Below are 22098 nucleotides of genomic sequence, written 5' to 3'. Positions count from 1 at the left end.
TAAATCATTAAATAAAAGGTTTAAATATCTCAGAAGGCATTAGCACCAAATTTACATGACATTTCAACGGCAGCGGCACCCCAGTCTTCACCATGATTGTGCATAGATTTAGCTTCATCGATACCAGCTCTGGCGAAAGCCTGTTCTTCAGTCAAACAAGTCAATAAACCAAAAATAACGGGCATGTCGACCTTTTCTTGTAAGTTCATCAAAGCACTAGTGGTAGAATCAGATATGTATTCAAAATGCATGGTACTACCTTTGATTAAGACACCAATTGGGATAACAGCATCTAATGGCTGTCCTAACTTCTTTTGTCTGTCTACGAGTCTCTTAGTACCCCATGGAAGTTCATAAGAACCTGGAACAGTTTCTAAAACAATATTTTCTTCCTTAACACCCAAGGACTTCATTCTTTCAATAGCACCTTTCACTAAAGCATCGATGATAACTCTATTCCAACGTGCATGGATAATACCAATTCTTAATTTGGATCCATCATATACTTGATCAATTTGTCCTAAACCTTTGACAGCCATTATTACAACAGTTATAAATGCTTTATTTGACTATCTTGAATCTGAACTGTTCAGTGGATTTTTGCGTGTCAAAAATTGTTTGCCTTACCGAATATTTAACAATCAAAAATTGCCTAACGGAAAAACATCGAGAAATGTATTACAAATACAACGAAATTTCATATCTGATCATGTACTAATATTATTTACAATTAAAATTACAAAAATTGACTAATAAAACTCGTTTTCCTTTTCTATTTCTTGATCTCTTGCAAATTGTGATCCGCCCTTGGTGTCCATGGCCTCTGCTGTATCCTCATCAACATCACCGAGATCTTCCGGATCCTTTGGTACATTGTTCAATTGAACACTAGGAGCATATTTCGTATTTTCTAAGTTACTAAAAATTGACGTTAAAATGCTATCTAGGTACTCCGGAGTATTCACATTAAACATATTTGAGGGTCTTACATTCAATTTATAGTCGGGGCCATAATATTCGTAATAATCATTATATGGCAATTCCTCATCTAATACTACGTTATTCAATAACCCAGTCTCAAAACACCATGTTCTTGCAACATTTCTCATTGTATAACCACCACCTCCTACGACCATCATTGGAATATTAAAGGATTTGACGTAATTGACACAGTTTGCATGACCTTGCATGGATAGATTAAAACAACCTAGACGATCACCAGAAAGAGAATCACCACCACATTGTAAAACAACGGCAGACGGTTGATACCATTCCATTATTTTTCCGATAACTGGCTCAAATACTGATTTGTATGTAGCATCATCAATACCATCTCTTAAAGGCACATTCACGGCGTAATTTTTACCTTTTCCAACACCAATATCCCTTAGTTCACCAGTACCAGGGAAGAATTCACCATATTTGTGGAATGAACAAGTCATAACACGATCTGTAGTATAAAACGCTTCCTCTACACCATCACCATGATGGACATCAATATCGATATAAAGGACTCTTGGATGATACCTCAGTAATTCAATAATACCAAGAACAATATCATTTAAATAACAGAATCCGGAAGCTTCTGATTTTTTAGCATGATGCAAACCACCAGCATAATTAATTGCAATATCACATTTACCTCTATTTAGTCTAGCTGCACCTTCCATCGAACCACCTCCTGAAATACTACAATATTCATAGAGACCGTCGAAGACAGGGCAATCATCACCCACATTAAATTTGACACTTTCTTTTTTGAACATATCCAGATTATCTGGAGTTACACGAGATAAGAAGTCAATATATTCATCGGTGTGAAATTGACACATCTCCTGTTTTGTAGCTGGCTTAGCTCTATATATCTCCATCTTCTTGTAAAGTCCATAGTTCATAATCAATGAATGTGTCATTCTTATTCTATGTGGCTTCATTGGATGGCCTGCACCATATGCGTAGTTTCCTACATCTGCATCATAAAAGTACGCCACCCTTTTCTTTTCGTTGGGCTTCACCGCAATAGGATCAAAAGGCTTTGCTTCATACACCATTATCTCACCTCAATTGTAGCAAAAGTTTACCGAATTCTACTACTAACGATAAGAAATAGCTGTTTATTAAACTGAACTGTGTGAGATTTTGATGTCTTTCTTTTTTTCGTATTCCTCTGAAATGCAAAAGACTTATATAGTCAACCGGGTAAGAAAATAATCGCTATATCAGGCTGTTAAAGCAAGAAGTATGAAACAAATTTTTATTATTAACAAGTACATACCTTCATGATTCGAAGTTTTCCTTTACTGCCAAATAATGATCTAATTCATCCTGTGAAACGCTAGGGGTGAGCTCTCTCTGCGCTTTCAAAAAATCCTCCATTTTTACTGCTACCCTGGTATCTTCTTCCGACGACACTCTGTCGAACCAATATTTTAATGATACCTTGCCTTCACCTATATCCATTCTATGCTCATTATACTGTTTAAGTTTTTCATCTATTTCTTTTGCAATTCTCGTCATGGCGTTTAGCATAGCATCGGAGCACAATGCATAAAAATCCGCACCAGTATAATTAAATGGACATATTTTGGCTAGTTTGGCCAAATTGACATCCGAGTCCATGTTAAACTTTCTCGTCAGTGCTTTCAAAATATTTAATTGCTTTTCTACGGTGTCTGATATACCTAGGTATAACAGTTTATCAAATCTGCCAGGTCTTAACAAAGCCTCGTCCAACAAATCAGGCCTATTTGTTGCGCCGATAACAAAAACACCCTCCCCTTCTTCACTACTCATACTATCTAGTTCAGCTAACAACTGCGACACGATACGATCCATAACACCTCCAGAATCACCTTGGTTCCCTCTTTTGGGGGCCACAGAATCAATTTCATCGAAGAAAATGATGCATGGCCTTGCATCTCTTGCCCTCTGAAAAACCTTTCTGACATTGGCTTCTGATTCACCAATATACATATTTAAAAGTTCAGGTCCTTTCACACTAAAAAAGTTCAAAGAAAAATTTGTTGCTATTGCCTTGGCCATAAGTGTTTTACCAGTGCCAGGAGGGCCATAGAATAGAATACCACTTCTTTTTTGTACCCCAGATGCAAAAAGTTCAGGATGCTTCAATGGTATATCAATAGTATCCATTATTTCACCTTTTATTTGTTCAACACCACCAATATCTGCCCACGTAACGTTTGGGATCTTTGGAGCACCAATCGATAATGAAAATTCATCTCTTGCCTTAGCAATTGCTCTACTTAGATCTGGCATGCTGATTATAAGTTTTTTTTTGAACCATGCTTGACTGCTTTGCTTCTCTGCAATATGTTGCGATAAAACATCTGCTTTTGTGCTTTGAATGATAGAGTTTATATCTGAAGCATTTAACCCAGCAGAATGTATGGCCAACGTATCTAAAGAAACATCTTTGCCAGTGGAGAATACAAAATCACTTTTTGAACTGTTAATATTAAGCACATTAATGCCGAGATGCCATTTAAAAATCTCTCTCCTCTGTGCTTCATTCGGTATAGGAACTTCTATTTCAAATTTAAACTGTGACCTTATGCTAACTGGGATATCATCAATATCACTAACAGATGCAATAAATATAACACTTTCATATTTTTCCGCGAAGCCGCCAATCAATTTATTGAATTCGATTTCAAATATTCTGGAAAGTTTCGAACTATCTGGATCTTGATTGGGATCATGCTGAGAAAGGATCGTGTCTAAGTGAGAAATGTATACTATTGAACCATTAACATACGGCAGAATGTTCTCTAATTTACTTTTGAGATACCCAATAATCTTAATTACAGAATCTAAGGAACCTACAGATGCACTTAGATCGAAACAGTCAATTTGAATTAGGGATAGCCCTAACCAGGAGGACAAAAAATCCACTAACATTCTCTTCCCCGTATAAGGAGTTGATGAGTACAATAGAATAGAAGTATTTATTGGAAAATCAGCGGTAATATTTTTTATGGCGGAATCAACAATATTCACTAAACTATCAGCATATGGAAATATTTCAAAGTCGTAAGAGAAAGGCCTACGGATATCATAATATGAAAGAATGTCATGAGCTTTGGTAGGGATAATCTTCTCTTTGACCATGTTCGATGTTATTAGTTTTGTTCCCATACCTGGATTTATCAAAAACATTCCATTCAGAGGGACTTCGACTGCTTGATCGGCATCACTTACTTCATTGAGAGTAGCATTTTCTTCATTTGCACTTAGTGCTATATTTTCAATACGAAACCATACTAAAGCATCATTGTATTGCGTTATTGGACAATCGCCCATTCCCTCATTAAATAAGTGCGATGCTGAAGAATCAAAGGCAATAGGCAATAGATCTCCAACTTTAACTATTCTCTCTTTGTTCATGAAAAAAGTCCTAAGATTGTGCATAATTATTTCTTGATAAATCTTTTGTGACTGATACCAGCCTCCAATTCTTGCTATTGAAACTGAACTGGCAACGTTCAAACTTTCACTTCTTATCGAATTTTCGTTACTAAGGGCATTATACCTTTTTATCGAAAGGTAGCTGCTACTAGAAAATTTTGATAACAATCTTGGATGTGCGTATAAGGTTGATTTATCGTATGAATTAGGAGTAAGTAAAACAAATAGTTTCGCGGGGGTCGTATGACCGGATTCATCTTCAAGTAATATCAAAGAGCCACTAGTAATATCAACATTTAATAAAATAGCCGTATCAGCAAAAATAAAGAAGGTATCATCCTCACGCGTGTCTGGTTTTGGTATGATCAAGTCAGAAGGAACCGGGTACTTTAAACATTTGATTGGGTATTTATTTCGACTGCTGTCTAATGAATTCACAGGGATTGACTTATTTTTTCTAAGGAAGCCTTCATCATCCCTGACAAATATTGTCTCTGTCTTTGAAAAATCTATCTGGCCTTCATTAAACGGCTGGCAGTCCAAAATGCCACACCAACCTTCTGAAATCAGATCACCATTGTGAATAACCGTTTTTAAGTTTCTGATATTGTACTTCAGTGAAAAGAATTCTAGGCGCTCATAATCTGTAGATAATGTAACCAACTTATCATATAATTTTGTATTTAATAGAAGGGTTATACTATCTAATGTCGGAGGTTTCTCCTCTGAAACTTGTATGTAACAGTAGTCTATTGTAGGAGCTGCAGTGCTCACATTAAGAAGTCTTGAGGCAAGCTTGATTGTTCTCTCTGGCAATTCCTTATTGACTTCACAATTTACCAATATCTGCTTTTTGAGATGGGCATAGTTTGGAATTCCTATGGTTGCAAAGATAGAGTTCGTACTCTGCTGCTTTCCTTCTGATTTTGCTTCAAGCAAATCAGTGGATAGTTCACAGTGTTCAGAGGCTTCATCGTAGTTAAATTGTAAAGATACCTTCATGCGATTGCTTCAAGTTCAAGGTTCTCATGCTTCCAAGCACTAGAACGACCTTTTTATCAGTCTCGATCGGAATTCATACTAAATATATATAAATGAATGTCTATATGTTGTGATGTACAGGTGTTTCTCACTCTCTTCGTATTAAGACGCTCTTTCTAATTAGATCTCTGGCTTCGTTAACTTTTGCAGCAACATATGGGCTTCCACCTTTATCTGGATGGTTATTCACTAATGCCTGTCTGTGTTTCCTCTTCAGAAGAGATTCATTAAGCATTTTGATTTCATGCGGTGAGATGTTCAAGATCAGTAGAGCTTCTGATTCATTCATCTTCTCATGGAAACCACCTTCGTATTGTTCCAGTGCTGTTTTCGACTTGAGGTCTATTCGACTCGATAGGAACCTCAAATCTTTATGGAAATATGAATCGTCCCTTATTTTAATGTTATTCAACCTAGCTATTGCAATAGGCGTCAATGTCTTATAAACAGACCATGCTTGAGCCCCAGCCCTCACAGATATTGCTACCACTGTTACCCCTACACCAATAACTAAGGGCAAAACCATGGAGCGATCCTGATATCTTTGAGTGTTAATCTAGTTTGTTATACTGCATATTTTCACATTTACAATAAATTTATGCGTGGACTAAAAAACGATAGGATATGTATAATAGAACGAATTCTACCGGCAGTACGTACCTGTATCTGGGATGCTAAGAGAACTGTGAAATAGCATATAATACTGGTGTCATACAAATGGCCAGGAAAAATGTAGAGTGTATGCTATGCAAGGGCGTATAGGCAAGATTATGAACAAGATGCAAGGCTGGCCTACTGGTCTGTTGGGTGTCCTCTTTAATAGGATATACGCCAATTGCCAGAAGTAGTTTAGAGAGGTGGTCATTAATGGAAACTCCCTTTCAAGAACCTAGCCAAGGCCATTTTTTCTGGGTAATTAAGATGGCTGCCACTGTTACTCCCATCAAGGAAGTTGTCAAAGCGCAAGTTCAGAAAAAAGTTAAAATCGAATACCATTGTACCCCTGTTAAGTTTAGCGTATTCCCAGTCATGTACGCCCCACTTAATAGATAGCATCAACTTAACATTCAGCTATACCTTAACCAGCAGCGTTTGCGATTTTACCACTACTATCAATTGGTGCCTTGAACCCGATGCTTTGGGCGATTCCCTCCATCATTTTCTCTGGCCCGCATGAAAATCAGATCCCGCGATGCCAAGAAATTAATTAGCTCGATACCAGCAGAGCGCAGCCAGGCGATTTTTAAAATACAGGTGATATTAAACCAGCTGCTGGTAATAGCGACACAGAGACTGTACTGCGACTGATTTTTCTACACTTCATTGTGGCTAACCTTCAATTGCCTCTGTAATGAAAGCTAAGCTAGCAACTTCCTATTGCCTATGCTTGCTTAAGAGATGCATAATAGCATTTTTGATGTGAGAAAATCTCATACTTCTTGCTTTTTCAAGGCATTGCTAGCACAACGTTGGAAAGCTGGCTTAAGGAATAATGTCATATAAAAGGGAGACGGGGTGAGACTTTATAATCTTAGCTTTTTTCTTATTTTCTTCTAAGAGTTCAATTACGCAAACTAAAGTTATTGAAACACAACCTTGTACCAAATGATTTCCATAAACAAGTTGCTTATAGGGGCATCTGCCTTTATTGGTTATACTTTTGCTGCTTACACAAATACTTCAAGCTCAATCACTACTAACAATGCTACTTTTTCATCAATCAAACTGGTTGATTCTTACACAAATGATGTAAACTGTTCTGATCCAAGCCACTGGTTTTTAATTGAGGCTCAAGTTTCTGTTCCACAAGGTAATAGTTCAGATATTTATATGTCCGTCCCAGATGCTTTTACATCCTTTCCTTCCGAATCCTTCGATTTACTCTATAATTCAGCTGTTGTTGGTACCGTATACAACAATAATTCGAATATCTTCACTGTTTCTGTTAACGATAATGTAGAAGAAGCTGGTATTGCTAGTTTCAACTTTTTGGCTAAACTAACTTCCGATGCCAAAGAATTGATCACTTCTCCAAAAGATATCACTTATGAATTCAACGTGTCTTCTGGAAATGTTTTTGACTCAACTATCTCCTATATCGCCAAGGATATCGAGTCTGTATCTACTAATGGTGGCATTTTTAGTGAAAATAATACTGCTTGGTTCACTGCCGATGTCCCACTATCGATGGTTGCCGAGTCCTTCGCCTTCGAAGCTGAATCAAATAATGGCGACTATGAGTTCAATACAGAATTAACAACTTTTGAAATCGTTACAGCTATGGATGCCTTTAATAATCCAACTAAATTTTCCACCCTAACTGCCGTTGATGATGGATCGTCCTCTGCCAAGATTAGTTGCTCAATAAGTACCCAAATTAGCGGTGGTCAATATATCCGTATCACTTACTATTCTGATGTTCTTTCAGAAAGTTCTATAACCAACTTAGCTACCTTCTCATACACAAATGCTGGCAGCACTCTACAAAAAAGAGGCACGTTAATTTCTGAAGTTTCTCAACTCTTCAGTGAAAGTGAAGCTAATATCGAAGATGTTTCATCAGTAACCACTACGGTTGAATCTTCCTCTTCTTCCATTATTTCATCCAGTTCAATAGGATCTGCAATCTCAACATCAAGAATAAGCAGTTTATCCCAAAGTAGTATAATCTCTTCAGTATCAAGTGTTCCAACTTCTACCAGTAAAATCTCGGTTCAAAGTGTTTCTTCCGTTAACAAAAACACTACATCTAGCTCACAAGCGCAGACCTCCATCCTATCTACCAAGGTTAGTACAAATGAATCTTACTATCAAACTGTTACTTCTTCAGATACGAGTCCTGCTCAGGCTACGGCTACAAATTCCCAAAGCAGTCTATCTTCTAACAACGAAAATGAGATCTATGTTAACGGTACTTTAGAATCCTATACAATAATTACTACCACGGAGGGTGCAATCATTACAGAAATTGGTGAATATGTTGCCGTCGGTACTTTAAGTTCAAGTGCTCCGGTTACTACCACTCCTAGTACCTCCAATGCCGCTGCAATTTTTTCAAGCGAGACTATTATGGGAGAAATAGAATCCACTTTAACTATTGGAGCTGACGTTACAACATACGATTCTTTGTTGGGAGGCTCTGTGATCAAGACGGCTACAAACGGTAATCAATCAGGTAATGAAGTAACCCGAGTTTCTTCAGGTGCAGTCGAAACGACAATAAGTTTAGGAGCTGACGTTTCAATATACGATTCTTTATTAGGAGGATCTACGATCAAGACAGCTACAAGCGATAACCAATCAGGTAATGAAGTAACCCAGGTTTCCTCAGGTGCAGTTGAAACAACGATAAGTTTCGGAGCTGATGTTACTACCTACGATTATCTATTAGGTGGCTCTCCCTTGAATACTGCATTTACTTCTAATGCTACATCTGTCATTACCGAAGTTGGCGAAGCTACTGTCACATCTACTGCCCAAGTAGTTACGTACACTTCTAATTTAGGTGGTTCTGTTATTTCGTCTCCAAGGGACTCTTACGGTACTACAATTACCGGGGCCAATAAGGCAACTGTCACCGAAGATGCTCGTGTTACCGCGTATGCATCACTGTTAGGCTTCTCATCCATAAATTCTGACCCAGAATCACGTATTGAAACACATTTGAGTAATGCTACCGTTTCTTATGCTGCACAAGTCACTTCATACACTGAGTTTTTGGGCGGATCAGCCATTGCTACTTCTATTCAACAAGAAAATACTACAACCATAAATGGTCATTTTACAGAGGCAGCCACCAAAACTGCTACCTTTAATTTAATAACAAGTTCTTCAAGCTTAGTCACAAGTTCAATAAAACTAAGTTCCACATCCTCATCAGTACATACAACAGGTACCATACAACTATATGAGGCATCTGCTGATAAACTAAAAGCCGGTGTATCTGTAGTTTTTGTTGGGCTCCTAACTTTATTATTCTAATGGGGTTTTCTCATTTGATATTTTATCATTCACTTGCATTTTAATTTGATATAGCATTCAGAAGAAATGAACAGTTTTCGTTTCATTCCATCTGACAATTTATATAATGTTTCAATAAATTCTTTCTTTACAACAGTTCCTTTATATTTTTAAATATGTGAAAAAGTAAGTTTAATTAATCTATAAAGCAGGAATGCTAGAACACAATTTAATACTGAAAATGAGATCATTGGGATAGTAGAACTTACATAATATCATGAAAACAAAATAAGTATATTTAAAAATCTTCGATAAATGGCCGTGTTGATTCTGTTGAGGGTCTTGCAGCTAGCCTTCTGAAAAGTCTATCTTGCAGGCCGATATTATTCAAAAGTCTTCCATTGATACCCAAATTAACAGCAAAAAATAGTCCTTTTTCGTCCAATGTATTTTTACTTCTTTTTGATTTATAAGTTTCGATTGGTAATAGCCATTCTAACCAGCTATTTCCCATCACATCTTTCCAGTTTTCGTAACGAGACCCTAAATCAAATATATTGATATTTTCTGAGCCATCTAAATCGCCTATTATATTTAATTCTGCTTTGTATCTTCTATATGCGTATAGTTCAATGGTGGTCTGGTTTCCCAGTAATTGAAATACACTAAATCCAGTAAAAAGAACTAATGAAATAAAGATAACAATCGCCAAGAGCCAAACGGTTAGGAGTTTAAAATCAATAAACTCGTACTCATATGACGTACTGCGAAACCAGTGATATATTTGGATGGATGTGACAAAGAGGACAATTATCGAGTAGCTAGTACAATAAAATAAAAATTGGATGAAGTATTTTTGGTTTTTGAAACCAATACATTCAGCAAACCATGGACAATGGTGGTCCATTTTTAAAATGCATCTGTTGCACGAAGAGCAATGGTGGCACCTGTCAGGTTTCCAGAACATGCATGTCTGACAGATACGAAATCTACCATCATGTTTCATTGTTAAAGACCTCGACGTTAAATACTCCGGTGGTAATTCAGCTCCCATTTCAACGTCATGTAAGTTCTTGATAGCTAAATCTGGAAAATCAATAGGACTCCCAGGTCCAACCGATATCACTTCAGAATAAGTGTATATACCTAAGGATACTGTGCATATGATTAGCACTAATAGTAACTCAAAGGGCACGACTTTAACTCTAGTGATTGAGATATACGCTGTCCATACATAAATGAAGATTGTCACACATTTAGGGAAAGTAGAACTAATAGACCAGCCATTATACATCACTATTGGCGTATTGTACTCGAGATGTCACAGTGCTGTAATTAGACCGTGCTAGAGATGGTTAGGTTTTTTTTGCTCATGACGGATATTCGAACGCATTTTGAAAATTTCATATCACCTAACTTAAAGCGTCACTAAGAGACACAATGAGCCAAGCGTTTCATTGCTGGATATGCTGGAATATAGACACTATGACTTGAACTTTAATATCTAAATATTATAAAAGTAGTTTATATGATAGAGTTAATGAAGAAAGGTGTAGAAAAAAAAGCCAGCCGCAACTATATAAATTTTCTTATGTCGGTGAGATGTACGTGCGATTGAGGTGCTATTATTGGCGTCAGCTTCGTCCTGCCATTGCAATAGTTGTTTTTTTTGTATTTACAGTAAAAACTTCGTTAAATGTATCTTAGTTCTGATGAAGTAGTTGGTACAATTGAAAAATCAAAACAGATGGACGATATTGAAATGGAATTTGTCTTCAAAGATATACTCGATCAAATATCTTGAGAGCGGATCGGTGTTATCAATGGACATATCAAAATAACCTTCCCCTTTATTCGTGTCTTTCGCCATGTTATGGCATCAACACATCGTTTTCATAGGAATACCAGACTGTTGGACACCTTCTCCATGCTATCGTTATAAAGCTTCATATCAGCATCATTTACCTCTGGAGACATATCAAAATATTTATTATAGTTATCTAATGGTGTGGTGAGGTCACTTTCAAGCTTTGCATAAAAATCCGTGTCGGGAGATGCACCGTTAAAATAGTTTCTGGATGATACATTACCTCTTATCACGGTATCTGGGTCATCAAGTAAGCATGGTTTGCCATGTATAGCTGTATCGTTTTCTAGGTATTCCATGCATGATGTGTTTGGGAAATCTAAATCACTGAAAGACCCTTGTTCTGAAAAGATAGGAAAGCAGTTATTTGAGACCAAACCCATTTTATCAGATAAGATTGATCTTGAGTTTGTAAATTTTTCAAGCAGAGATGTGCTCAATAGTAGTTCATCATTCAGGGATAATTTTGTAGGCTTCATATCTCTGTCTGCATTGTTGGCCTTTCCTGTAGTCGACTGTCCGTATTCATATTCCTTTAATATTGATTTCAGTTTTTTGTTCAACCAACTTGGCTTTCTAGCCTTGAAAATTGATGATTCTTCTCCCCGTTTCTTATTTCCGTGATACCTTCTCGTCGAATTCATGTTGTATGCAAATAAGTCTTGAAACCAAGTCAAACTTCTTGGCACATAGTACTCATTCCAATAATTGTCAAAGGCACCAGGGTAACCCTTAACATTCTCTATAGTACTTCTGAGAGTTACGTCATTTGATTTATCGACTATTTCTTCTTTCATCAGCTTTTTGAGGTTTTTTATGTGGTAATCATTCCACCAATGTGTATAACTCCTTTTGGGTCTATCTTCAGGATAATCATTATGAAGATAAAAATCTGTATTCATTTCCCATAAAGAGGGGGAACCTTCCTGCCAAATATAATGACCCAAAAACAGATTGATAGCATCTTGTCGTTGAGCGTCCATGAATGAATTACTATAAAATCTTTTAATACTTTCAATCATATCTCTTGAATGAGAACTCCACTGATTAATCTTTCTATATGTCGCCATTGTGTTTACTAAATGCGAGCCACTATATTGCAAAGCGATTGTATCACCTAAATCATGAAATAATTCCGTGAGTATATTTACGATATCTGAATCATATTCTAAAAAGCTGTCATCGATAATGCTCAACTCCTTGAGTTGCATACCCAAAGCTCTTTTGCCTATGACAAATTGTGCAGCATTTGTCCTATCTAAACAATCAATACAATTGCTTCTACAAATACCTTCCTGAATCTTTGTCGTCTTAAAATTCGCCCCATTATGAAAAATACCAGTTTTTGTTACTGAATCTAACGCATATTTCTCTAAAAACTCTATTACTCCCTGACCATGATCATCTTGCTTAGAAGCCTTGCTCATATCCCATGAAATATATTCTATTTGCATATTGACGGGTAGAAATTTGTTCAAATAAGCTATGCATTGCTCGAATTCTTTCAGCAGTTTTGTCTCTCTTGGCTTCTTTTCTTTTGTTTTTATAAGATTCAAGACTTGAATATTACCACCACCATATCTTTGAAATAACTTATCAAAATGTAGCGCTGCTGGTGCAAAATAAGGGTCTCTCACATTAATTTCGATTGGTGGTTTCCCAGTCAAGTTTGAAGCCTCTTGGGTCCAGTATAAGGGAATTGACCCTCTGTGTTGAACAAAAGAAGTGTAACAATCATTATCAAAGTAACCGTTTCCTGGTTTGTGAAAAGAGGTAAGGATCATATCAGAGACGATTTGTTCTGTTTCCACTTCATTAGCCACAAAACCTTGATTATTTACACCTCTTTTCAGGAAACGTGCTCCAGCAAAATGATGAGACCTTCTTGCAATTAAAGTAATGTAAACACTCTTACTCATCACTGACACATTAACTTGATCAATAAAGCCATGTATAATGCACTGAAACCAGTCATAAACGGCGTTAAAACATTTGAAAATTGGCTCTAATAAATAATTATTCCATATGTACATTTCGTTATAATTTGGAATACCAATCGGAATTGAAATATCATCCTTTCCCACTGCTTTTAGCTTCTCTCTTAATATATTGGTTTGTAAGTTATTTGTTAGATCATAAGTGTAACTGAAGTAAAACGTCTTCGAAAGATCCAAATTTTGGCAGGTTAACATCAGTTTCGCTTCAATCGAATATTTATCTGGCACTTTATAATTGTTAGATAAAGGAACCAAATCTGTTCCATCGATATGATAGCACGAGTGCCCTCCAATAACGGCTACCTGGCTATATTTGGTAACTACGAGCAGATAGTAGCAGCCGGTGAACTTTATGAACCCTAACAAACCATAGCAGGTTAGTATTTTACGCAATCCTTCTTCGCTTGCCTCTTCGAGTCCAGATAGAACCTCCATAATTTCACTTCTAGTAAAAAAGACATTGTCTTCGAGTAAGCTTAGTTCATCTTGCGGTACAGTTAAGTCAATTTCCAGTATTCGAAACATTGTTTCCCTCTTATTTGAACCAACAATGTACATTCTTTCTTTAGTTTGATAGATAGTATATTTGCTTAACACAAATTTAGTAGTTTTTCTTTGTTTATCTGGACTTATTGCCAATGGATGGATTTTAGGAATATTATTATTATTATTACTATTCAGACTTGTTGTGCTCCCCTCATTATCGTTAATCTTCACATTGTTATCAGCGCTGCCTATGTCTTCAGTCAGTACTGGTGGAGGGGGTGTACTTGAACTCATGGCATGTTAATGATGAGTATCCAAGTGCAATTTCTTTCCCAATTGCTGTGTATACAGGTTTCTATATATGGATGGGCCTTGATACAGTATTGCCGTTCGCATACGAATTTAAAAGAAGTTTATGTCACGTGCGCAAAGAGTCTGTATGACGAGAACACATTTCTCCGAACATTACCATTGTGAAGTTTCTAACTTTCATTTAAGACAATCCTATTGACTTTCCACCTCCTAGAATAATTTGTATTGACTCGTTGCCTAAGCCTTCTTCACACCATAAAGTAAAACATATTGAAAAAATCGTACCTGAAGTTCGATTAGTCTCTATAAAATATATACTAGATCTTCTACTTATCTGTACATGGATGCTTTTTGGTTCGTTTAAATAAACCATGTTAAGAGTAGAGTTAACAGGCCAAATAATTTACCTGAATGTGAAAGTTTGTTGACAGCCGCATTGGATATAGTTAATTGTAATGGCTCTCTTACAATACCTACTGTGCCAGAAATGGTACCTAACCCAATACTGCCTGCTGACGGTGTGGCGATCGAAGTATATTGACTACTGAATCTCTGTATATATGTGGTAGATGTGGTAAATACTACACCATTACTCGTTATAGTGACCCAAATATCGGTGGCTTCCCTCAAGGATGTATATGTTGTCGTGCCATCTGTGTAGGTATAGTAACTGTCAACTGAAAGAGTTGTTACTGGGACTTTTGGGGGTGGCGTGAATGCAGTTGATGGGTCTGGTCTTTCTCTCGACGTTGTGGGTTCAATAGATGAAGTATATACCAAAGAAATGGGGAATATGAATAAATATGATAAAATTAATGAGAGTTTCATTTTGTATTAGTAAAGTACTGATGGATTTGGTTTCAACGTCACCAAGCAGAGTTAGTATCTGATTTTATACAAAAAAGATATGGCCACATATTATGACTCCAAGAAAAGGAAAGCAAGCTGACTTCCAACGATATGTGATTATTTATAAGGACAGTAAGTACAGATACTTTCGGGTTTGATGACGACTAACGATACCGTAAAGGGCGGTGGATCGTATGATACTACTATTTAACGATATAAAGTAACTGTTTGTATACTGACACTTCTATTTTTATCCTGCAAAAAAATTGACGCATCGGAAGAAGGCAATGGATGCTTCCAGTTTTGCAGCAATGACACAAAGGTTTTACGAGGGTTTAAAATGATCCTTAAGACATCTTTATGTGCGTACCTTTTGAGGGTTTTGGTATTCTTTTTACGAACTATATATAAGTTTCTAAAAAAAGAATGTTTCAATTGTTGAATTGGAAATGGTTGGCTTCAGTTTGCAATTTTTAAGCAATAACTTTTTTAAAAATATATATTTCAAACTAATTTATACTGTTATATGTGTGAATTTATCACATTGGATACATAGAATATTCATGAAGATATGATTAGGAGAAAGGAACTCCTAAGAGATAGTTGGAGGATGAGTCTAAGAGCTTCTAAATAAACAAGGTAATGAACATGGCAATCAATCCAACAGCAGAGCCACTGTTCAATAGTCTCATGCCATTGGCCCCGTCTGTAATGGTGTATTCTAAGGTGCTCTTAACGTATCCGACACTGCCAGAAATGGAACCTAAACCTACGGATCCAGAAGATGGACTAGCAACAGCAGTGTATTGAGAGCTGAATCTTTGAGCAAATGTAGTTTGTACTGTAATGGTGACACCTGCAGAGACTACAGTAACCCATATGCTTGTTGCTGATCTGGAGGAGGTGTAAGTCTTAGTGGTACCTTCCGTGATAGTATACATTGAATCGATGGACAAAGTTGTGACGGCAGATTTAGGAAGAGATGTGAATGCAGTGGAAGGATCAGGTCTAGAAATCCAGGACAATGATGATGATTCACCGTTGGAAGAGCTTGTTACTGAATCATATGTCGAGCTTGAAGTAGTCGATGCGACTGTGTAACGTAACAGTAGTGTCCAAAGAAAAGCTATCGTGAACTTCATCGGGACCGTTGTTGTTGTCTTTCTTGTTTTCTTGATTGAAATGTGAGCTCGTTAACTTTCTTGTTAAAAGTGACTTGGAATTTTGTTGCTAAGAAATGCAAAGTTGGCACTTCGAGGATGAACAATCGATTGATCAGTTCGAATTTTTCTTTTTCCTCCCACTATTCACGATGGAAGAACGCCGGTTTTTGACGGCGCGCTATGCATTTGTACGTAATTTTACTTATCGAACTGGCCATTTTTTGCCAAGCCTTTATTTAAAAAATTGTTGGCACCTGATGGTTTGAAAAGGCCAAGAAAGCAGTGCAAACACGAGGTCTGATTGCCATGTCGAGACGGCAGGCCCGAGACACTTGCAGAAGCATATACTATGAGTATACGCAAACGGGTAGAGCCCTTTTGCAGCTACATGGGCAATAAACGACGGAACAAGCTATTGTTCCGTTGAGCTCGCCATCATGAGTTTGTAGAAACTACTTAAAACAGTAAAAAAGTGACTTGAAAATGGCAACGTTAGTAGCGATGAGGAAGGAGCGAAACATTCTTGGAATGACAATGTGTGAATGCAAAAACGAAACGAAAGGGGGGAAAATCGGGAGTAATTGCGTTTTAGTGTGAAATAGCAGCATTTTTTTTTACTGCTAAAATTTTTTTTTTTACTCAAAATGGAATTGGTAGTAACGTATACGAATAAATAACTCTTTGATGTTGAATGTGATGGAACTGTATTGTAACGTTATGGTATCGGGTGCAACAAAAATTCACGCAGCTTCTGATATTAGTTACGGACAGGTGAGAATACTGGTATTTCGTTCTTTAAAAAGAAATTTGTGAATATTCATCTTGATATTATAAATAATGTATGTATGTTACAAACAGTTTGTTTAGTGTCCTTGAGTTTCTTATCCTTTCTATCTTCATATGAGAAATGTGATAAACGCAATCATACTCCCAATAACTCCAGCAAGATTGGAATTAAAAGCATGAGTGGCATCGTTATTAGTAACCGTATAGTACATTGCCGGTTTGACAACGCCTACTGTACCTTCGATAGTACCTAAGCCTATAGATCCAGATGAAGGGGTTGCGACTGCTGTGTATTGACTGCTGAAGGCCTGACCGTAAGTAGTCTGGACAACTAGTGTTACACCTTCGGTCGTTATAGTGACATAAATGGAGGTCGGGTCTCTGAGAGAAGTGTAGGTCTTAGTAGTGCCCTCTGTCACAGTGAAGTAACTGTCTACTGAGATGGAGGTGACTACAGATCTTACTTTTGTGGAGGGATCCGGTCTATCTATTGTTGAAGTGGTTTCATCCGTACTTGCTGTTGTTGCACTTTGCACGAGCTGTGTGAATAATAAACAAAGCGATATTATCTTTGGTATTATTCTCATTGTTAACCTGTACGTTACTACTGTTATTCCAAGAGTATAGTGTATTTCATACAAAAGTTGAAAGTCAACGAGGTTCATTTTATAGAAATGAAAAGTCTACAGACGACGATTACCGTTCTTTCTCGACGAACTTCCTAATAACTAGACTCAGAGACATATACACGCACACAACCTTAATTGCTAAAATTTCCCTTTTCTGAAGTCTGAAAAGAAAGGATTGGTCTGATAGGGAGACTCTCCGTCTAGGTTCTCTGTCTTTTTCTTCCTCACCCCCGGCGGACACCAATCTCAATAGGGTTCTTCCGCCTTTCCCTCTCCTTCATCTCTCAGGGGACTCAAAACCGTACTTTCAAGGCAGCCCAAAGAAAGAAAAATCTGTAACTGTATTTCCTTGAAGGGAAGTCGTATTCTTTATTCGGACATCAGATATACCTGGCGGTTCCAAATTAGGAGGGGCTCCTTTACGCATCTGGATTTATTCTTCTGCGAAGCTTTTCTGAAGTACGTACGTTTGTGTTAGATCTCGTTGTCCGAGGTCTGCTCAGATAATTTCAGAAGGGGAAAGAGAAAATCGAAAAAGAAGAAAAAATCGACTCTATTACCCGGATTACTCTTGAAGTCTCGAACCGTTTGTCACGTGATGCTCTTGTTCCTTTCTGTGCTTAGTTTTGCCTTCTGTTTTGTCATTATTGACACTCCGTTCTTGGTCCTCTCAATATCTGTTTATCTCAAAACTTAGACTATCTATGTTCTTGAATTCGCTAATATACACAAGGGGGAAATCCCTTTCAACTGAAAGTTCGTAGTCTCACAACAGCAGTTCCATTTTTAATATTATGTCATAACAATTAAAGTATGGTAGCACTAACTTGTGTTATTCGCTTATTACTCTCTGCCGACATGCGACGTTACTTCGAATACATTGTAGACAAAGCGACAAGGTAGTCAATTTTTTCCGAGTAAGTTGAAATGTTTATTATTCTTGGTGTGCTACTTAGAAAATGATTTAAAGTTTCTTCTTTCTGCCAGATATCGCAGTAGTCGACAAGGTTTCAATTGGCGTCATACTGCCAAATTGTGGGTATGCACAGGTAATCCATTGTTTTATTATAAGGTGATAATTGGGCCTAGTTCTCGAAATACGAGTACTGTTAAGTAAACATACCGAGGAAACTCAGCGGCTTCACAGCAGGTAAGTACGGTATGAATGAATATGGGCTGTTCTAAGTATTTCCTTCCTTTAGTCAAACCTCTTGTTTGTTAAAGGTTTCCTAGCGTTAACCGCGGAGCTACTTGATCCTCTCTTCCAGAAAGAACTTCAATAGAAACGCGTTCGTTCCTATATCAGGCAAGCCAGTAAAAGATACGTGCAAGTTGGCTCTATGGCGTTTTCCCGAGAATGTGCAGGGGAAGGAAATCCTGTCGTTACCCGTCCTCAAAATCGAAGGTCATATTTTATTCGGTATATTTTTCAGCCCTCACTTCAGACCTAATTTAATTTTCGCTCGGAACCCTAATCATTGTATAATCACCTACTTTACTCTTTTTGGAAGGTGGAACTCCCAGTTTCCCTTTATGGCAATGATAAAAACATACAAGTATATGTAATCCAACTATATAATTTATATTTAGAGTAAACTTTGATTTAAATAGTCTATTAACAGTAATCGTGTTACCACCATAGATCTTTGCTTCAGCTAGTTGACAGATGTCAAGCAGAAAGATCAGGAATAATCAAGACCAACAATCTTACTCCCACCGTGTCTTTAGTGTGGATGACGATCCAAGAGAAGTTCAAGATGATATTCGGTATCTAGAATCCTTACAAGATGGCGCTAGATATCCGTTCAAGACCAAATCCTCCAAAAATTCCCTCAATATAGCAACTTCAAACACTTTTAGTCCCATACCAGATGATGAAAATTTAATTCATACAAATGCTAACGAAGTCATCAATGCTCCATCAAACCCAGATTTGAAAAATTCAATTAAGAATACAATATCACCCATGCAATCAAGACCGAATTTAAAAATACATCCTTCAGGTAATAGGAGCTCTTCAAAAGTTCCGGTTATTTCCACGCCAGACTTCATTCAGGCTGAGTTGCCATCATCACCGGCTGAATGTGATCGGTTCCTCACTCACAATGGATCACCACGCCTTAATTCCAACAATGAATTGCTCCTTGGAGAACTGAATCCTGAAGATACCCGTTTTAGTGTCGATAATGATTTAGAAAATGAGCCTGATAATGCATCTACTACTTCATCGCTGGCATCGTATACTTTGAGAGTGAGACAAGATGCTATAAACAAGACACACCCGTTTGGTATAAGAATCTGGAAGCCTGCCTTGTATAAGAAACAAAGATCCGTTCAAAAAGCCGCTGCAGAAGATATTCATGAAACTAAATTGAAAACAATAACACCGTTGGTGCATATCAGTAACGTTATTTGGGCCATGACATGCGGTGTATTGCTCTACGTCCTATTTGCTGCTGCAGGTTCTCTTGTTGTTGTGTTAGGGTTGTTTACCAAGTCTTCAAGAGAATATTCAATCGTATTTTTGAGAATGGCTAAATATTTGCTATGGCCTTTTGGGAAAGTAGTCTTTTTAAACTCTGACGAGCACTATTTACAGGAAGATAAGGACGAGGGTATAACAGTACAGCAGTTCTATAAGTGGGTTACCTCGTATAGTAACAGATTATTCTTCCATCAATCTCAGACCCTCATACCCGACTCGCCAAATAGCAATAATGGCTTGCATCATCCATCATATGGATCAATTCAGGAATATATGACAAATCAGGAAAGAACGAACTTTGCTGGCAATTCTTCGGAACAACAGGAGTCAGGTTTTCAGCAAAGACGTTACTTTGGGAGAGGTGAATGGACTATAGGAAGATTCTTATTTTATATCCTTTTCCACTTGATTGTAGAGCCATTAGTTCTACTATTGGCGCTACTGACTTGGTTAATTGTTTTCACCATTCCAATGAGTAACATACTGTGGAATCTAATGTATCATTGTAGGAGACATCCCCTAGCTTTGGGTTTTAAGCACATCAGAAATACAAACAAAAACAAAAATATTTCATCCTCTATTAATAACACAGGAGACCTTTCTTGTAATAATAAAATAACCACAATTACAAGCGACACTGACGATACTGATGATACTAGGAATATATTATTGTGTACATTCCGTGCTGCAGGTTGGCACTACTACAAATTCACTGTTGATGGTACAAACGTTATCGTGGTAAATCTAATATTACTGGTGTTTTTCACGATCCTTGATTTCTATCTGTTGAAGCATTTCTGGGGCATTGATGTTTGGTTCACCAATGAATCGACTATTTTCATTCTGTGTTTGGCGTCAATTGTTCCTTTGGCCTTTTACATTGGACAAGCCGTAGCATCCATCTCTGCACAGACTTCAATGGGTCTTGGTGCTGCCATCAATGCATTTTTTTCGACTGTTGTAGAAGTTTTCCTTTATTGTGTGGCCTTAAAGCAAAGTAAAGGCCTTCTAGTAGAGGGCTCTATGATTGGTTCTATATTGGGCGCAGTATTGCTTTTACCTGGTTTATCTATGTGTGGTGGTGCTTTGTACAGGAAAACTCAAAGATATAACCCAGCAAGTGCTGGTGTTAATTCTGCATTACTAATCTTCTCTATGATCGTTATGTTTGTCCCAACAACAATTTACGAAATTCATGGGGACTATAAAGTGGTTTGTGGGGATGAACAAACGGTAAATTCGGTCAATATAAGTACAGTTTTCAAGACATTGTCGAGTCAAGAATGTTCATTTACTCGCCCCCCATTAACGCATAATAAATTGTTCACAAATATAATCCAGCCTATGTCCGTATCTTGCGCTGTTGTCCTTTTTATGGCATATGCCATCGGATTGTGGTTCACTTTGAGGACGCATGCAAAGATGATCTGGCAGCTGCCGTTAATTGAACAGCCAAAGGAATCAGTTATGACTGTAGAAGATAATTCACTAGATTTACATCCAATAAGTACACATGTGAATGGTGTCACTGTAAATGAGGAAGATGATAGTAATGGTGGTCATGATGCACCAAACTGGTCAAGGGCGAAATCCACTCAAATATTGCTGTTGGCAACGCTACTCTATGCTGTGATTGCCGAAATTTTGGTTTCTTGTGTAGATTCTGTGCTGGAAGATATACCATCAATAAAGCCAAAATTTTTAGGGTTAACTATCTTTGCATTAGTCCCAAATACTACTGAATTTTTGAATGCCATTTCCTTTGCTATGCATGGTAATGTTGCATTGTCCATGGAAATTGGCTCTGCTTATGCTCTTCAAGTATGTTTATTACAACTTCCGGCTTTAGTCCTATTTTCCATATTTTACACTTGGAATATGATACCAGAAAATATTGATATTAGAATGCAAATGTTCCCGTTAGTTTTCCCCAGATGGGATCTAATTGCAACAGTTTCGAGCATTTTCATTTTCACGTATCTTTATGCAGAAGGAAAATCAAATTACTTCAAAGGTTCTGTTTTGATATTAATGTATTTTATTTTAATTCTGGGATTCTTTTTACAAGACGTCATGGAATAAGTAGCATAGAGCATTT

General features: G+C 37.2%; 11 protein-coding genes across 11 annotated transcripts; 2 read left to right on the top strand and 9 right to left on the bottom strand.

Moving 5' to 3' along the window:
- Positions 1–29: 29 nt before the first annotated feature.
- On the bottom strand, positions 30–539 carry RIB4 (lumazine synthase RIB4; the record flags this gene model as incomplete). Its single annotated transcript, XM_003955384.1, has 1 exon — positions 30–539. One exon carries the CDS (start codon positions 537–539, stop codon positions 30–32), a length of 510 nt encoding a protein of 169 aa, XP_003955433.1.
- A 210-nt stretch (positions 540–749) lies between these two features.
- Positions 750–2051, bottom strand: RPD3 (histone deacetylase RPD3; the record flags this gene model as incomplete). Its single annotated transcript, XM_003955383.1, has 1 exon — positions 750–2051. The coding sequence occupies one exon, from the start codon at positions 2049–2051 to the stop codon at positions 750–752; it is 1302 nt and encodes a 433-aa protein (XP_003955432.1).
- Positions 2052–2277: 226 nt separating this feature from the next.
- PEX6 (AAA family ATPase peroxin 6) lies at positions 2278–5427 on the bottom strand (the record flags this gene model as incomplete). The annotated part of the gene is made up of 1 exon (XM_003955382.1): positions 2278–5427. The coding sequence occupies one exon, from the start codon at positions 5425–5427 to the stop codon at positions 2278–2280; it is 3150 nt and encodes a 1049-aa protein (XP_003955431.1).
- Positions 5428–5554: 127 nt separating this feature from the next.
- On the bottom strand, positions 5555–5992 carry MDJ2 (Mdj2p; the record flags this gene model as incomplete). The annotated part of the gene is made up of 1 exon (XM_003955381.1): positions 5555–5992. One exon carries the CDS (start codon positions 5990–5992, stop codon positions 5555–5557), a length of 438 nt encoding a protein of 145 aa, XP_003955430.1.
- A 1079-nt stretch (positions 5993–7071) lies between these two features.
- Positions 7072–9447, top strand: EGT2 (Egt2p; the record flags this gene model as incomplete). The annotated part of the gene is made up of 1 exon (XM_003955380.1): positions 7072–9447. One exon carries the CDS (start codon positions 7072–7074, stop codon positions 9445–9447), a length of 2376 nt encoding a protein of 791 aa, XP_003955429.1.
- A 277-nt stretch (positions 9448–9724) lies between these two features.
- Positions 9725–10720, bottom strand: PFA3 (palmitoyltransferase PFA3; the record flags this gene model as incomplete). Its single annotated transcript, XM_003955379.1, has 1 exon — positions 9725–10720. One exon carries the CDS (start codon positions 10718–10720, stop codon positions 9725–9727), a length of 996 nt encoding a protein of 331 aa, XP_003955428.1.
- A 599-nt stretch (positions 10721–11319) lies between these two features.
- Positions 11320–14070, bottom strand: FIG4 (phosphatidylinositol-3,5-bisphosphate 5-phosphatase; the record flags this gene model as incomplete). Its single annotated transcript, XM_003955378.1, has 1 exon — positions 11320–14070. The coding sequence occupies one exon, from the start codon at positions 14068–14070 to the stop codon at positions 11320–11322; it is 2751 nt and encodes a 916-aa protein (XP_003955427.1).
- A 378-nt stretch (positions 14071–14448) lies between these two features.
- KAFR0A08570 (KRE1 domain-containing protein) lies at positions 14449–14916 on the bottom strand (the record flags this gene model as incomplete). Its single annotated transcript, XM_003955377.1, has 1 exon — positions 14449–14916. One exon carries the CDS (start codon positions 14914–14916, stop codon positions 14449–14451), a length of 468 nt encoding a protein of 155 aa, XP_003955426.1.
- Positions 14917–15563: 647 nt separating this feature from the next.
- Positions 15564–16079, bottom strand: KAFR0A08560 (KRE1 domain-containing protein; the record flags this gene model as incomplete). Its single annotated transcript, XM_003955376.1, has 1 exon — positions 15564–16079. One exon carries the CDS (start codon positions 16077–16079, stop codon positions 15564–15566), a length of 516 nt encoding a protein of 171 aa, XP_003955425.1.
- Positions 16080–16996: 917 nt separating this feature from the next.
- On the bottom strand, positions 16997–17551 carry KAFR0A08550 (KRE1 domain-containing protein; the record flags this gene model as incomplete). Its single annotated transcript, XM_003955375.1, has 1 exon — positions 16997–17551. One exon carries the CDS (start codon positions 17549–17551, stop codon positions 16997–16999), a length of 555 nt encoding a protein of 184 aa, XP_003955424.1.
- Positions 17552–19181: 1630 nt separating this feature from the next.
- On the top strand, positions 19182–22082 carry VNX1 (calcium/hydrogen antiporter; the record flags this gene model as incomplete). Its single annotated transcript, XM_003955374.1, has 1 exon — positions 19182–22082. One exon carries the CDS (start codon positions 19182–19184, stop codon positions 22080–22082), a length of 2901 nt encoding a protein of 966 aa, XP_003955423.1.
- Positions 22083–22098: the final 16 nt, after the last annotated feature.

The sequence above is a fragment of the Kazachstania africana genome, chromosome 1 (assembly GCF_000304475.1).
Source record: "Kazachstania africana CBS 2517 chromosome 1, complete genome".
Taxonomy (NCBI): domain Eukaryota; kingdom Fungi; phylum Ascomycota; class Saccharomycetes; order Saccharomycetales; family Saccharomycetaceae; genus Kazachstania; species Kazachstania africana.
This window is presented reverse-complemented; position numbering and strand designations above follow the sequence as displayed.